We start from the raw sequence: 18366 nt of genomic DNA on the forward strand, positions 1-18366 counted from the left end.
AGGGAAGTGTTTATGTGTAAGTAAAGGCTGTTACCTAGTAATATTGTACTCAATGTACACAAATTAGTGTTGGCCATAGTAATTAATTTTGCACCACACATTGTTCTTGTGTGTTCGTTTGATTTATGGTATGTCATGAATCCTCAGCTCAAAGGGGAATTTCACTGTTGTTATGCAGGCTCGGTTAGGCCATAACAAAGAAGGGGAGGTCCACACGGTAGCAACAGTTTTCTTAAGAAAAGTTTATTAAACTAAATGAAAAATCAAGAAATGGAGTGTGGAATCAGTAATCAGGAAGCGTATGCATGGGTGGATGTAATGAAAACAGTATGGTGTGTGTAGGTGTTGAAGGGTGCAACAAACAAAGAAAAACCAAACAAAATGGAGGTGCCCAGGCACCAGCTGGCCAGAGAATCGAGAGACGGCCTAGTCAGCTACAAGCAGGCCTTTTATGCCTTCTCCCCCATAGGTACAGCTAATCAAGGGCGGAGCCAGTCGCTCAAACTGGCTCCTACGGCACAGGACCTTAAAGAGACAGAACAGGGAGTTACAAACAGGAAGTTCTAGACAAACAGGGAGGGCAGACAGCCAGGGCCGTCACACTGTAGAATTATATTTTGCTTGTAGAAGACTGGCTGTCCTCCTGATTAAAATGATCTCTGCCAGCTCTCTAACTGCAGTGACTGCAGAGATATAGCTCCAAACTACTGTGCGTGCTCCAGGTACCTGCCTTATTAAAGCCTACAACAGGTGAGCACTTACAGTCCATAGGTGGGCAGACAATGCCAGTCACAGGTTACCACTCCTTTTGAATACAAATGGAGAGGCTGTTACTACTTGACCTGGAGAGCAAGCTAGTCACTAAAGCCTGAAAATCTAGGTTTCTGTTCTCAGTTTACTGCTTAAGTTCTACTAAAAAAGAAGTACTGCTTCTATGGGGCTAATTGCATGGCGTTAACATAAGTACAATTTGAATTTGATTTATGCAAGCTATTTCAGGTGTGGTCACCGGCAAGAACAGAGGATTTTGTATGATACCGGTCGTAAGAGAGAATGGGGGAGGGGAGACAAGGGCATTATTAAGTCATGCAAGGAGAGATGTATGGTTGACATTTTTCGCATTCCCTCATACGAGAGCTGATATGGATATTTTCCACTAAATTTGAATTCACTGGTCTATGTAGCTCTGATAAATCAGTTTATGGTATTACCAGTTACCCTGTCAGTTAATGTTGGGTTTTTATTCATTTTATGTCGTTACACTGTCTCTCTGTCATTCTACTTCAAGCATTACATTACATTACAGGCATTTAGCAGACGCTCTTATCCAGAGCGACTTACATAGCATTTTTTTACATAGCATTTTACATTGTATCCATTTATACAGCTGGATATATACTGAAGCAATTTCGGTTAAGTACCTTGCTCAAGGGTACAACAGCAGTGTCCTACCCGGGAATCGAACCTGCGACCTTTCGGTTACAAGCCCAGTTCCTTACCCACTGTGCTACACTCCGTCCTGCATGAACTTAAATGTTTTCAGTAAACGGTTTGTCATGTCTCTGTGTTGTTCTTTTTAATAATGCGTCACAAAGCCTATATCTAAATAGCACAACGTTTATTGTAGGCATGGGTGGTTATGTACGAATGGAGATTTCATATTAGCCATTTTCCTCTGTCCCCAGTTTTGGCCTAATCACATGGCTGAGACCTATGAAACTTGGCATTTTGGGGACTGAGTGGTTTTGACACTGGTTGGCCACTATAACTGTCATTGAATTTCTAATATTCAAACAATCATAACTCCTCGCCCTTTTCAGGTAGAGACTAGAATCCTGCCTGAAAAGATGTCACAATGGTCAGCAGTCATAATGCTCACCATTTTGAGTTTTCCACTATTTTTAATTTGTAAAAAAATTTTTTAAAGACATCTCCTAGACCAGGGGTGTCAAACTGAATCCCAAGGGGGCCTTCAGTGTTTGTGGGTTTTTGCGTTTTCCTTTCAATCAGCTGCCAATTAAGGCCTTGAGAACAAGGTGTGTGGATTTCCTTAGCCAATGAATGACTTGATGACATATGAAACACTTGCCAGGGCTCCAGACTAACTTTTTACATTGGTTGCACTGATGCGCCTAACTTTTCCATTTAGGTGCACCAGCACATAATTTAGGTGCACCCAGAATTTTTCACCGCGCCTTTTGGCGCTGCAATAATACATTTTAAGCGTTACCTTTTTTATCAGTTCCAACACACATTGGTAATTTCTTAACACATTATGTAAATGATAGTAAACAGGAATAAATGTGCAGATAAATGTTTTTTCTTTATTTAAATCACAGCACAAACAAGAAATCACGATAACCACAATTGTTTACAAAATAAACTTTAAAAGTACTGATATTTAAAGTACTTGACAAACTCAAATAAATAAATCGAACTCAAATAACTCAAAAGTATACACTGCTGCCGGAGGAGTACAGGGCGCGGTTTCACACATATACATGCCTTTTTTTCCCCCCACCCGCATTCAGCGAAGAAGAATTTTATGGTCAGAGCCAATCAGAGGCAGAGTAGGGGTGGGTCTTTGCAGAATGCGGGTGGAAAAAAAAAAACACTGCACACATACACACACTGTACTATGACGGAGTATTAGGGCCACATTGAGGGGAAAAAAATTCTGCGATTTCGAGAATAAAGTCGTAATATTACGAGAATAAAGTCGTAATGGAGAAAAAAAAGTCATATTACTAGAATAAAGTCGCAATTTAGTGAGAATAAAGTCATAATATTTCAAGAAAAATGTCATAATATTACGAGAATAAAGTAATTTTACGAGAAAAAATCATAATAGTACGAGAATAAAATCGTAAAATGTCTAGAAAAAAACAATTTTTAGGAAAATATATTACCAGCAACCAACAAAATGGGCGAGAGGACAGTCTAATGGCAGCCTGAGCCTGCAATTTCCTCCAAGTCCGTGTCGTAACACACAGAGACAGACCTGCAAAATTTCAGGCGCACCAGTACGACCAATGAAAATCTTTAGTCGCACTTGACAGATTTTGGTCGCACTCTGGAGCCTTGCTTGCGCCGACAACACACCAAAAACCAGAAGACACTGCGGCCCTCCAGAACTGTAGTTTAATACCTGTGTCCTAGACTATTTGAGATAACAAAATGGAACTTGCGCAGTGACATTGTAGCCAGATGTAACTGTAACACAGCCATTTATGTTTTGGTCCATTACTTCTGAATCGTGTAGTCCAGATTCAAAATTATTTTCTCCCTAGATTCTGTGGCTCATGCTGAACTAAATGTCCCACATTTAATATGAGCATGCTGATATTTTCTGCCATTTTGAATTTTTTGGAAAAATTGGGATGACAGGTATGCCATCCAGCCATGTTACGCCTTGGCGGGCATGCCCCATACCTATACAGAGTTTGGCACTTTTCAGGGTTACCCACAGGAATAACCACTGACACTCAGCCCTTAAAAACATTAATTTCTGTACATTCTGACCCCAGAGAGGTCAGAGAGAATTCATAAACAACTTCACATGACCACACAATGAAGCCCCAAACTAAGATGATTTTGCATGTTCTCCTTCTTCTTTTTCCTGCCAGAAATGCTCCTAGCCCACAAAGAATATGTCTCATTACATTACATTACATTATAGGCATTTAGCAGACGCTCTTATCCAGAGCGACGTACAACAAGTGCATAGGTTTCATGATGTAGAGGCGCAAAAGAAACACTAGAGTGAAGTAAGGATCGTAGTGCCAGAAGTGACCACATCGATCAGGACTCCAACCCTGTAGAGTAAGCTTGTTCAGCAGCAAGAATCCTACCAAGTACAAAGTACAAACTAGCACTGGAATCACACCTAATCATACAAAAACAATCCTGCCAGATACACTAATATAATCAAATTATCCTAGCTAGGTACAATGAGCTGAACTATAGGCTAGGGAGGGGTGGGGAGAGGTGCAGCCTGAAGAGATGAGTCTTCAGTCTGCGTTTGAAAGTGGTGAGATTCTCTGCTGTTCTGACCATCACGGGGAGGTCATTCCACCAGCGAGGGGCCAGGACAGACAGCAGACGGGAGCGGGAAGTGCAGACGCGAAGAGGGGGAGGTGCCAAGCGTCCAGAGGTGGCAGAACGGAGAGGTCTGGCTGGTGTGTAGGGTCTGATGATCCTCTGAATGTACCCTGGTGCTGACCCCTTAGCTGCCTGGTATGCAAGCACCAAGGACTTAAATTTGATGCGAGCCATAACAGGCAGCCAGTGGAGGTCAGTGAGCAGGGGGGTGACATGGGAATGTCTGGGGAGGTTGTAGACCAGACGCGCTGCAGCATTCTGGATGAGCTGCAGGGGTCTGATGGCGGATGTCTCCCCATTGGACATTTTAGCAACACCAGCCAATCCTTCACATACACCAGCCAATCAAAATCTCACATACACACACAAAATGGACACATCTTTTTACCTGAAAAAATTTCCAGTCTCAACAGCTAGTCCATTCGTGGCTCAGTGGGAAATGTCGCGGTCTATGGATCCTTGAGTCACAGGGTCAAATCCCGCCTGAAGCAAATTTCTTAAACATGCTTTTTTGCTCACTAATATTTGTCTATTACTTCTCAACTATTGCTTTTGCACCACATCTACCCGGCGTTCACCGAACGTACACACTGCAATATGATGTACCATCTACACCTTCAGTTAACCGGCTGCAATATCGCCAGGCCATATAGATTCAACCGGAGCTCAGCTGTCTTCTTCTTTAAAGCCGCAGACACATTTCCCCAAGACAATTCACACCCCTCGACAGTTACTTGATGGTGGCGCACTGCCAATGTTACTGACTCAGAAGCGCATGTCTTACACTAACATTTTCTTACACTTATATTTGCTAACTAATAATTGTCTCTTGCTTTTGAACTATTGCTTTTGTACTTATCAGTATATCAGAATCTTCAATGCTCATCTTCCCCAAAAGTCACTCACGGCCAGCCATATGCATTTCATGACTGCAAATGTATTGATTTTCTTAAAAAGTTACACCAGCTGACCACTGTGCCATTTCTACAAACTATATTTCTTCATTTGGCTACTGTAGAAAACATTCTTATCAGGAAAGCCACATTTCTACATTCATGTTACCTTGCCCTGTTCTCCGTCTACCCACATACAAATTACTACATGTACTGTCTGCAACACCCCATTAAAACATTACATTTAAAATCATGACTCAATCATAATTATAACTAGTATTGAACATGAGAAAAGTGCATGTGTACAACAGTTTTCCTGTGCAATGTCACTCATTACTTCACCAACCATTTTAATGAGTAATTTTTAATACCGTCTGTTTTTTGTACCGTTCAATAAGGAAACTCGTCGCGCTCATGGTCACTTTATTTTCTTTGCACTATAGTCTGTGATCATTTCAACCTTCACCTACATGCCCATTCTGCTAAAAACATATTGTTTCAACTACTCAATTTCATCATTTGTCCTCATTTCTCTCGTACTACTTTTATTTTCTGATATGCAAAGATTGCTGGGACATATGTCTGTGCTGCTCCACTGTTCTGTTCTACTTCTCGAATTCTCATGTAAGGCCTAGCTAAGCTAAACAGCGAAGAGGAGTCCTACCTACAGCTAAGCGTATCAAAATACCTTATAAACCTTAGTAACACTAAAAGTGCATCTCGACGAAATAACAGAAAACGGAGCAGGACAGAAGGGCACACAAGTTGCGACCTAGGGAGCTCAAATTCTCCAAGCTTACGGATAATTTTGTCAATGAAGGCTCGTTGGATGGCCGTCAAATCAGTGACTACATACACTGGGGACATCTCTGTTGCTGTTCTAATGGTGCAAGCCTCTTTTATACTTACGCCACTGCACCATTTGCCACAGCCATTGTTTTACATACATAGCAAAGCGAAAGTGATAAACGGTACACGTTGATCAGACTGTACAAATTCACACAAGGATAGGCATAGTCCACAACCGTTTCTCCACAAGGGTTACGTCGCATTTTTACACCCAGGTCCGCTTTGCTGCTCATCACGAATCATGTCCTCAACTTGCCCCACCCCAAAAATCTTGCTCTGCCTCCCAATCAAACCAGTCTGCATCCGGGACTGCCGACACTGTATGCAAGTTTGCATGTATGTACTGTATGTGTACGCATACTTCTCATAGTCTACATTTATATGCATTACAGTTCTCACTCTCTCATAAGAAACACTTTGCAAAAAGAAATGATATCTCATAAAAAACACGTTTTCAACGTACAAAAATGCCAAGTTACTCACACATGCAAAGACTGTCTATAACTCATTCATTCAAACTGGCAAAATCTAGGCCTGCTATTAAAAGTATTGATATCAAAATGATGCCAAGTTACTGTACTACAAACAATATAGGCTGTCTTGCCTCACCTAAAGTAAAGAAGCTGTATTCTAAAGCAATGCTACCCAATGTTTCCTAAATTGTTTCAAGTTTGGAGGGCAGTGTTCCAGAAGTTTTGTGGCTCATTCAGATTTATTTTTGCAAACCTAAGCTATGCTGCAATACTATTTATTTGAGAGAAGGGGTTTTCTGTCTTCCCTTTTATGAAAGCCATACTTGCTCTTTTCATAACAGTGGAGTCATGACCCTGGATGTAGTTTAGTTTTATGGTTCTTTGCAATTTCTTAGTGCATCATACAGTCTGATTGTGCCACTTGCCTTCTTAAAGGATATGGAATCATTAAGGGTGAACTTAGCTTGTGTATGTTTGATGAATTCTGTTTGAATAAACAAAGTTTTAGTTATCTACTGTTAAGCCTAGATGAGGGTCTGTCATGTCCTAATATGTAAAACAGTATAATTGAAAGGGGGTGTACTTTTTTTGTACTCATATCACTGCAGTTGTATAAGCAGTTGCAGACAACGGGCATGATATGTGGAGCCTTGCTACAACGAGTGGTTTCATAAGTGGTCCATAAACAGAAACCAGGAATTCCAAATGTCATTAAAGAATGATGTCAGGGTTGCTATTGGGGGTGAAGCTTTATGATCGGTCTTTGATATGTGTTCACTGGACCTCAGACGGACCTGCATAAGACCCAAGAGGAGCTGGCCCTGGAAAAGGAACAGAACAGGCGACTCCGGGAGCGGGACAGAAGCCATAGCGTGGCCATCGATGGCCTGCGGCAGGAGCTGGATGGGCGAAGCCTTGGAGTTCTGGAGCTGGAGAACATGGTGGGCTCTCTGAAAGATGAGTGTCTGACACTGATGGAGAAGCAGGTGAGATGACTCAAACGAGTACTGCTAGAACTCAGATGGACCTGTTTAAATTGGACATTGGATTTGTAAGCAATGCAAGTGGACATTAATTTAGCCATAAAGATGCAAGTCTGTTTATTAAATAACAATCACAATGTGCTTACTGAAAAATGATTCCCGTCAGACTCAAATGAAACTATACTAGCCCACCTGCAGTACTGTGTGTTGTGTAGTGTGGCCAATGGTCACTGGCTTGTGGCCAGTGCAGAGGTTTTGGCTGCAGTGCTGCGTGCGCAGATGAGGGGAAATGGGAGGGGGAAATGTTTATTTTAAATAAATGCATAACTATATAACATACAATATAAAAATAAGGCCATAGTGTACAGCTGTATTATTCAGATGGTGCATGTACCATTGTTGAAGGAATATAAAATAAAGACTTAAACAGGAAGACTGTATTGACTAGTTTGGGTTCATGGACAGATCATACTACTGCTAGCGGAAGAATTTTGAGCCTGACATTTTGTTCCCATGTAGATTTCTGCAGAGAAACAGCAGAGCAAAATGCAGGACAATGCAACACGCCTCCGCAGCGAGCTAAAGGCAGCACGGGATCAATTGCAGCTGGCTGACCTGGAGCACACGAGAGAACGCGCCACCAAGGATGAGAAGGAGCGTGACGGGAAGAGACTGTTGAGCCTGCAGCAGGAACAGCAACATGAAGTGAAAATGCTGCAAGGTCAGCTAGAAGAGCAAGGTCATCAAGTCAAGATGTTACAGGGTCAGCTGGAGGAGAAGGAGCGCGAAATAAAGAGGCTTCAGGTCCTGCTGGAGGAGCAGGGCTGTGAGAGGAAGAGGATTAAAGGTCTGATGGAGGACCAGGACTGTGAGAAGAAGAGGTTGAATGATCTGCTGGAGGCACAGCAGGGCGAGGGGAAGAGGCTGCAGGACATGCTGGAGAATCAGGAGCACAAGATGAAGAGGTTGAAGGGTCTGCTGGATGAGCAGAGACAAAAAGGGAAGAGGGTCCAGGGCCTCCTGGAGGAAAAGGAATGTGAGGGGAATAAGCTGCAAAGACTTCTGGAGGAACAGAAGCAAGAGGAGAAGAGGTTGCATGACCTGCTGGAGGAGCAGAAGCAAGAGCAGGTGAGGTTGAAGGGCCTGTTGGAGGGCAAAGAGCAGGAGTTGCAGCAGAAGGAGCAGAACCAGCAGCAGGATGAAGCCCGGCTGCAGGAGGCGCAAGGACATGCCCAGGCGTTAATGGCAGAGGGAGACACACTGCGTCTCAAGCTGGAGGAAAAGGAGAAGATGGTGGAATTGCTGCAGTTGCAGATGGAGGGCATGACACAGCTATCTCTGCAGCACAGCAATAGCATTGAAGTGCTTCAGGAAGAGAAAGAATGGCTCATCAGCGAGATTGACAAACATCAGCTTGAGATCCATCAACTTAAGGTCTGAGTGTTCTTCAAAATGTGGCCTCTGTTAGACCTAACTACAGACACTGTAATACGGGTACTTTTACTTTTAACCCCTTAACTCCTTGAGCCCTATGCTGATTTTGACGTACCTGGCGGGAATATGTTCTGAGAACTGAAATGGTTAAATAAAACAGTTTTGTTTTATTTTGACATTGGAACCAATTCAAACAATACATACAACTATTTTTAACAATAATAAATTATAAAATAAAAATTAATTACATTATATAACTATAACTATGACATAAAACAAAACTAATGACCTTTATAAATAACTATGCATACAGCTACTAATTTTTGCTATGAACTGAATGATTAGTCTACAAGCTACTGAAGCAGGCGATAAAGAACCTAAAAGCTTAACTGGCATTACTGCTTTGTAATGCCTGTAAAACAATGGTTGTATTCCTGTAGTTATAATTGTTAAAATAGTATGTATGCATAGTAATGTTTGGATATCATTACATGAACCGTAAAAACAACACGTTACCTATTAAAATAGCGTGAATTTGTTGGTTTTAGTTTCACTTTGCCTTCAATTGCACGTCGTCCTTCATGGAAATAAACATTTCCATCCACAGGAAGTGAACATATAGATTACAAGTATATTAACTATGCAGCGTGTGTGTTCATGTATTCTCACGACTGCAAGTTCGCAGGCACAGTCAGCCATTGGTGAACAAAGCCTGTTGGAGAATTCCATTCAGTGCACTGTCTTACTTGTAAAACCTGGAATGACTCAAATTACTTTGCATTGGGTGCGTTGTTTCCCTTTTGTAGCAGTGACGGTGTGTCATGTTAGTAAAATAATTGTCTGTGTCTTCTTTGGGGGGGAAGCAGGCGGGCTGGGAGCAGCAGGGCCACATGCTGGGGGCTCTGGAGCACGAACAGGTCCAACAGAAAGGTGCTCTCTCAGAAAAGAACCGCTCCCTGCATGAGCTGACATTGCAAAAACAGCGGCTGACCACTGAGCTGGAGGTACAGCGGGTACAGCTGCTCAGCCTCACAGGTAGTCATCCATCCAATGATCACATTCTAGAGCCGCATGCTATGGGTACTCAAACTGAAACACATATCCTTTAACCCAACTGTTAAGTTGCTCATATGTAATGGAACTTTATTTGTAAAATGATAGAGCCTATGTGCATGTATATGTATACACTGTATATCAAAACTGAGCTTGTCATTGGAATAATTCTAGACCTTAAGATTTTGTTGAAAAACCACTTTTGCTTCTCCATTGTGGTAGGTGATGGTTTAGAAACTTTGTGATAAGCAAGGCTGGATCATTCCCCTCCAGTTTCTGTTTTGATCTAATTTAGCTGTTATTGTTAATGTGTTTTAAGCCTTTTTTGACTTTATATTAAAATTCACTGACCTGCCTATCTCACAGATGAGCATGAGGCTCTGAAAAAGACCCATGTCCGTAGGATTCAGGAGTTAGAAGGGATTGCCGCCAAGTTGATGGGCCAGCTTCAGACTGTCCAAGCTGACCTCTTTCAGGCCCAGAGCACCCTGAGGACCCTGGAGGGGGCGGATGAACATGGTAGGCCCATTTTAATGCTTTGCTCCCTATCATTTTATCTGAGATTTGCCATAAACCATCTGTGACCACATGCTGGAAAAGTTACCATCAAAGTTACCAAAGAGATACCATTAATTTAGTAGATGAGACTGCTGGATGTGTCCCCTTCAAACACACACACACACCGTTAGGGAATAATCAATTCAATGAAACCATACAGGATTTTTGGGTTTAGTCGAACTTTATCAGTTGATTCAGACTAAAAAATCCCTAAAGATTGGAATAAAATGATCATTGCAACATACTAAGGATAAAGCAGTACAATAATGTACTATTTTTCCACTGTTCAATTTGTGGCATACAGTATATAGAAATGTTTTTGGACATTAAGCTGTAGTTGATAACTTTGTCAATGTTATGAAAACAATTTGAAAATCAACACATGTTGGCCTTGTCTACAGAGAAAGAGACACACCCCTACCCCCTCTCTCCCCACCTACTTCTCCACACAGGTCATCTACAACACTCATCAATGTTTATAGCCACAACTCCTCAGTAATCAGGATTACAGTATTGCACACTGAGGGGTAGGGGTGCGTTGCTACACTAAAAATGTCAGCTCCAAGAGTCCTGGTAAAACAAAATTTTGGTTGTTGCTGAGCTTACCAATAATACAATAAAACATTTTCCATTTTGGCACCCAGTTTGGTAGCTAATGAAGTGACGGTTCACTGGCTGGTCAAAAGTTAGCTATTTTCCATGATGGTTCACGTGGAGACCTTTCTGATATGACCTTTCTAACAGACAGGATTATAAAACGTCCAGCCGAGTACCGAATTGGAGCTATGTGTTTTGGGTAAGTTATTCTGGGGTAGAGGGTAGCCTTGTTCAATAATTTACATGTATAAAAAAAAATATATATTTACCCAATGCACATAGCTCCAATTCAGCACTCGGCTGGGCATTTTATAATGCTGTCTGTTAGAAAAGTCATATCAGAAAGGTCCTGTTGTAAAATGTTCATCAAGGTTTTCTGGTTTTCTGTAGGTTAATAGCTACAGGTTAATGGCTATTTATTGTTTTTCTCAAAGTAACTTCATGTCTAGGGCCTTATGTTTTTTGTTTTGTGGAAATCACGGAATCAGGGTTAAAAAGCATAATTTGTGTGAAATGCCATGGAATTGAAATGTTTTTGCAAATTATTTTACAAAAAGCATTTGGTGCTTCTGGGGATGGGGATTCTGTTTGCATTTAAGGATTTTGTAGCGGTATGTGCAACATCCCTCTTGAGAAAATGAAGAAGCTACGCCCCTTCCTCATTTGCACTGCCTGAGACCAATGCACCCCATTGGTTTTTAACAGTTGCTCTGTGCTGTTTTTCAGTGCCATATTTCATAATGCTCCGTTTTTGATATTTGCTCTGTGCTGTTCATCAGTGCTGTATTTTGTAACACTGGATTTTGTGACATTTGCTCTGTGCTGTTCATCAGTGCCATATTTGAAAATGCTAGGCTTCTTGACAGATTCTTTGCCATGTTTTATTTATATGTCTCATGGTATCTTTTAAGTCCCTTTTGTGATGTCAAAAGTCCATATTAAAATTATATTGTCTTTGTTGCCTTTAAAGTTTATGCTGACTAATTGCAGCATGACAAAATATTGCATCTTACTGTGATTTATAGCACAGATTGGCACAAACATCAATATCTCTCCTTTTGACTCGTAACAATATTATAATGACACTCATTACAGTTTTCAGGTAAACTGCTGTATCCTCATTTCTGTCTGTTTGATTCAACAAAACTTTATGAATATTTCAGCAAATTTTTACGATTGTATGTAAAAATGTGTACACCAAATAGATCTACTGCTGCTTGTATCTCAAACTCAGTTGCCCAGCTTCCGACATCATTTGTGATATTTTCACATTCCACAGAAGAATATCCATGTCTGAGATGATAAATGTACTTGGATGGATTGTTCTCTAGTTTTAACCACGGCACATCTGATTTTTCTGTGATAATTTTCACTTCCACCTTCTGCAAATAAATAGAGCTCTGGAAACACCGGTATATCCACCTACAATAGCCTTTTTTGCTCAAATGCATATATATATATATATATATATATATATATATATATATATATATTTTTATTTCTTCAGTAAAGGTACATGAAAATGGTTATCCTCCCATCACAAGAGCTCAGTCAATTTGACTTTAGAATCTGAGGGTTTCGATTATTGTAGGACTAAAAAGGTTGTTTGACAAATCTGTGTGGTCTGACTCTTTTAAATCAACATTAGGAAATTCAAATTTGATTACTAGTTTATTTTCAGAACAGTTGAGCTGAGCGAGCAAAATAAATAAATAAATAAATAAACTGACCCCTGTAAAATACACATTTAGATTGCTGGGAACCTGTCTCTTTGAGCATGTGTAGATGGGGTCTATATACCACAGTGCTTTTGACAACCGGTTTTAATTAGCCTAATGTCCAGCTTTGAAGCATATTTAAATATTAGAAATTACATTTCAGTTTACTTGTTAAAGAAATTAAATCAATTCATTTAAAATATGTTAATACAACAGAATTATTTTTTTCTATTCAAAGGAATGGTTAAAAAATATTGACAAAAAATTAACAATTATAAATAGTACAATCATTACTCTAATACCTAGATTAAAATATTAGAAATATATTTAAATAAAAAACAGTGCAATTTGTAAAGAGTAACACTAAAGAGAGGGGAAATGATTCAAGCGTGTTTCAGCATTGAAAAAGTGTATTGCAGTCATACAGTAGCCTATCCATAAATAAATATAATGCACCATTAGAAAAATCTGTGAATTCAATTTGTTTGTAGTGCTATTTGGAACGATGTTGTCAGAGAGCAAGTTTTTTAGATTGGATGTCCCAGTGGATTCATTCCAACAAAACCTATGGTATGGCAAAGCGACATCACAGTTTTCAAGTCTTTTAGCCTATCTGCTAAAATATATTAAAATAGCTTTTATAGTAGTGGATTATGCTGTTGTTAAAAGGCATATTTACTTCTTGAAACTTGAAGTTTTCTCCTACGGAGGTTGCGTTAACACAGGTGTGTGTGTGTGTGTGCATGTGTGCGTGTGTGTGTAGTGTGGCAAATAAGTGTGCTAAGCTTGCTGAAGCTTTCTTTTGATAACCAAATTTAGTCACAATGCTATGCAATGCAGGAGCTAAGCTATCGCGTTTTTATGATTCTCAAAACACAATTTGCAAGCAGGTTTTTATCTGAAATGAAAATTCTTTCAAATTTTATATGGGATAGATATAATTCAAGTAAAACCTACTGCACCTCAATCTCAGTAATGAACAGTCAGTGACTGGTCTGGTGCGAGTTGTTTCGCGATTATGGTTGGTCTTTCATTTTTTCCCACCTCATGTTTAATCTTGCTTTAATGCAGAACATTTTTCTTGAAGACAAATTTCTGTAATTGTAGCACAATTTTTTTACATTTGGCAATGCTAAATGTCCAAAAAATTGAGCAGAATTACGATATGCGCAACATTTTACAATCAGCACCCCGTAAAATACATTGATAACTGCTTTTAATAGGCAACACTTGGTGTAACCTTTAAAATCCCATCACTGCACTGATGGAAATTTAACCATGTGAATTTTCATAACTGCCAGAATGATGGTGCCGAGTTATCCAGTAATTGTAACAGTCCTAGCCAAATCATGTATTTTTTTCACTTAGGTAGTTTTACATTAGCTTTTCTGTCATGTACATTTGAATGTAACCTTATGAGTGGGTACTACTAATAAACTATTCTTGTTTAAAAAGACAAGACAAAACAAGTCACAATTCTCAGAATGGAAATTCATAATAAAATATACAATAATGAAAGTACAATGAAGTGGTTGAATAAAATAATGAACTACAAAAGCTTGGGTGTATTCTTCCTCTGTTGACATTCACACCTGTCCAAGCACAAGGACTAATGCCTTATGGATCCACCTCACAGGAATGAAGGTCGCTTTGGGGATGCAGAGACGAATCACTGCCAAACGAGAGCAGATTGATACCCTCCAGGGTCGGATCCAGATGATGGAGGAGAATACAGATAAACTGACAAAGGCAAGGTTCCAAACTCCTTCACCTGCAAACCCATCCACAGTCTCCTCCCAGTATCTTTTGCGATCACCATACAAGTTTCTTACCGCAGTTATGAAAATCTATATGGTTAAATTTCAGATCGGTTGAGCAGGTTGCATTTGCGGTATTAAACTAGTAAGGAAGTATAAAGTTCAAATGAAGGGACGTATAACACAACAAGGATGTCCTGTAACTGGAATTATTAACAATTACTCATGCAATCTTAATGCCATCAGAATCTGATACACAAATTTACATAAAACAAAACTGAAAACTGTATTTAAAATCCATTACTGTGGTGATGGAAATTTGAAGAAGTTTGAGCATGAGCATTCACATGCAATAGCATGTTTAAGATGAACAGATGTACCATTTACAATACTAAATGGTAGCAATTGCATAGAAATCAAAGCTGTGGTTTGAGTAGGCTGCTGCAGTAATTACTTAGTTTTTGCACACCCTGGTTATTGGCTGACAAATAAAATTAGTAGGGTCCTAATTGACAAAGTTATCTGAATTGCCAAACCTGCAGTGTTAAAATAGGTTTAAGGAAAACTTGCGGAGCTTAAATGTTTGTTTTTAGCACCCTCAATTGATCAAGAGTTTGGGTTTTTTAAAAACCAGCTCACACAGTGGACTGTACTTCACATACAAATGTCTGTGCACTCATTCTAGGATTAAAAAACCACCCACGGTTGAAATCTAATTATTTGTCATCCAGACCAAAAAAGAGATTATCATGTGTATTGGCCAGTGCTTTAAAGGAGTACCATGGTGATTTTCACACTTTCTCGGTTTTATGTGCTATTTGCACAAGAGGCATTGAAGAAACACAATGAGCAAAGTATTAAATATGTCCATTCTGTATTTTTTGAGAAATATGCGTTTTAAATTCATCGTCCTATTTTCAACCGGTTGAGAAAGTTGTCATTTTGCTACGTCACGAATACAGTAACCACTCCCATTCCTACGCCCCGTAAAGAAATCTGACAGAACACACCGTCCTGCTGTTCAGACAATGCAAATATTTGACTGACGTTAGGTTCACTTATATTAGAGTGCCTTTAGATTATTTCTGGTTATATTCATTTAGCTAGCTAGCTAACGTTAGCTAGCTAGTAGGTTTGCTTTCATAAGGCAATGCTATCGATAACGTTAGCTTGCTAGTTTGCTTTTATGAGCACGTTATAGTTGTGCTTTTATCTTAACTTGGCTAGCTAGATAGCAAAAATTATAATTGGATATAAGTCAACGTCCTTACCTTAGCTATCTATCGATACCTGATATACTACTAAGCTAGCTAGCTTGTGAAAATTCAGTCTCCCAAAGAGAGAGCGTATCATGGGGCGAGCTATGGTAACGGGGCACGGTCTGTCAATCATAGCTAACTGACGGTTCTCATTACCACGCCCAGACGGTTCGGGTGAATTTTTATAGTGGGAAATTTAGGCTTAGAAAAATACGTTTTAAAGTACATTGAAATGACTGAAGAATAAAAAAATTATGCACATTTGTTTTGTTGTTGCCTGAACACAACTGGGAAGTGTCACGTTCAACCACCATGGTACTCCTTTAACAAAACAAACTCATAAGAGGAGATCAAAGGGATCAGTAATGTGTACCAACAATACTTTGTGTTCCATCCTGCAAAAAAGTAATTTTACATTGCTTATAGGATAAGCGTCAGCAGGCTGCCGAATGCAAGCGGTTGAGTCAGCAGCTAACCAGTGTGACTGCGGAGAAGAAGCAGTTGGAGAATGAGGTGGAGGCCCTCCGCTACCTGGAGAAACAACTCAGGGACAAAATGGGCAAACTGGAGGGGGCTCTTGATAAGGTATTCCTACATTTTATCTATCTATCTATCATCTATCATCTATCATCTATCATCTATCTATCTATCTATCAATCAAGATTATTATTGACCAAATTGTATATTTGCCATTTATATTTGTATAGTACATGTACATTTACCGGACAATACAATGCTTTGGTCGATACAGTGCTGTCAAAACGTATTTGCTCCCTTTCTGGTTTCCTCTATTGTTTGTCATACGGAATTATTTCAGATCTTTGGACAAAATGTTATATTAGACAAAGGGAAACTAAGTAAACACAAAACACAATTTTAAAATAATTATTTCATTTATTTAATGAAAAAGTTATTAAACACCCATATCTCCCATTTGAAAAAAATTAATTGCCCCTTTAGTTACTCAATCAACCAAGTGGTCAAATTTAATTTGATAATTAGGTTCAAATAATTGAAGACTTGATTGCAGCCAGCCCTGTTGAATCTAAGTCTCACTCGTAGTGAACCTTACCATCAGGGTGATGAAATAGTCACCACAAAGCTTCTGCATGCAGACAATGCCTTTATCGGAGGAAATTCCAGAAGAGATGAGAAAAAAGTTGTTGAAATATATCAGTCTGGAACAGGCTACAAAGCCATTTCTACGGCTCTGGGACCCTGGCGAACTGCAGTGAGATTATCTCCAAATGGAGAACACTTGGAACAGTGGTGAATCTTTCCTGGAGTGGGCAGCCTGCCAAAATTTATCCCAAGGGTATGGCAATAACTCATCCAGGAAGTCACAAAAGATCCTAGAAGAATATCCAAATAAATACAGGCCTCTCTAGCCTCAGCTACAGTAAGGTCAGTGTTTATGACTGCAATAAGAAAGAGACAAGGCAAAAATTGGATTCATGGGAAATTAGCAAGGCGGAAACCACTGCTAACCAAGAGAAACATCAATGCTTGTCTCACATTTGTAAAAACGCACCTGGATGGACTGATGAGTCACAAGTGGAACGTTGTGGATGACACAGGTACCCTTATGTCTGCCGTTAAGCAAATATAGCATTTCACCGTAAGAATATCATACTAACAGTTAAATGTGGTAGTGGTAGTCTGATGGTGTGAGGATGCTTCAGGGCGGACACGGTGGCATAGTGGTTAGCACTGTCGCCTCACAACAAGAAGGTCGTCGGTTCGAATCTGGGGCAGAGTTTGCATGTTCTCCCCGTGTTCGCGTGGGTTTACTCCGGGTACTCCGGTTTCCTCCCACACTCAAAGACATGCATGTTAGGTGCGCCCCTGCAGGTGCCCTTGACCTCAGAACTGGAGTTGGTCCTCAGGTGCAGCACAAGAGAGGCAGCTGCCCACTGCTCCTAGGTAACTAAGGATGGGTCAAATGCAGAGGACAAATTACTCCACGGGGTTCAATAAAGTATATCATCTTCTTCTACCTTGGGACCTGGAATTCTGCTCTGTATCAGAAAATTCTTCATGAGAATGCCTGGTCATCTGTCCGTGAGCTGATGCTGAAGGGTAATTAGGTTATGCAGCAAGACAAAAGCAAGTCCACATTTGAAAAGAAACAAAATTGAAGTTTTGGAGTGGCCTGGCCAGTCCTGACCAGTGTTGTTGTTTTTTTATTTAGCCATAGTCTTAGTCTTTTGACTAAAATGCACTTGTAGTTTTTGTCATATTTTAGCCACGCCTTCTCCATTTATTTTCGTCAAGACAAAAATTACTAAAATCCTTCTTATTTCAGTCGACGAATAGAACCAAGTATTTTGGTCACATTTTAGTCCTTACTTATTTTTTTTGCCACATTTAATACCCTGTCTCCATGAAATGCCATGTCTGTAAAATACTTGACATACTGTGACAACACATCAGTTATGACAGTGCATGTCCCTTACTTCACGTGCATGCAACAATGTCCAGCTTCAGTGTGAATGTCACTGTCACAAAGCAGCTTTATTTTTTTGAAGACAATAAAGACATTAAAGATTAATATAAAACATGAATACGTTTTTCTTTTACTTCATTTTTAAATTGGAATTTCAAAAGCAACTGCAACAAAATTGTCTGGATTTGTTTTCATTTTGTCATTCATCCATTATTTATACCCGCTTCTCCTGAGCAGGGTCGTGG

At 39.9% G+C, this 18366-nt stretch overlaps 1 protein-coding gene across 4 annotated transcripts in view; it reads left to right on the forward strand.

The window, feature by feature from the left end:
- LOC135233129 (coiled-coil domain-containing protein 158-like) overlaps positions 1–18366 on the forward strand; it is a 48495-nt gene that overhangs the window by 14666 nt on the left and 15463 nt on the right. For 3 of the 4 annotated variants that reach the window (XR_010323764.1, XM_064296347.1, XM_064296350.1), the window contains exons 10-15: positions 7105–7302; positions 7819–8733; positions 9597–9768; positions 10153–10305; positions 14296–14408; positions 16102–16260. Coding sequence is in view for 3 of the 4 variants with exons in the window: in XM_064296347.1 (XP_064152417.1) it covers positions 7105–7302; positions 7819–8733; positions 9597–9768; positions 10153–10305; positions 14296–14408; positions 16102–16260 (1710 nt within the window). In the remaining variant the exon portion in view is untranslated. The remainder of the gene's footprint in view (positions 1–7104; positions 7303–7818; positions 8734–9596; positions 9769–10152; positions 10306–14295; positions 14409–16101; positions 16261–18366) is intronic. The other variant, XM_064296348.1, reaches the window with a different exon arrangement.

This window comes from Anguilla rostrata, chromosome 10 (assembly GCF_018555375.3).
Source record: "Anguilla rostrata isolate EN2019 chromosome 10, ASM1855537v3, whole genome shotgun sequence".
Taxonomy (NCBI): Eukaryota; Metazoa; Chordata; class Actinopteri; order Anguilliformes; family Anguillidae; genus Anguilla; species Anguilla rostrata.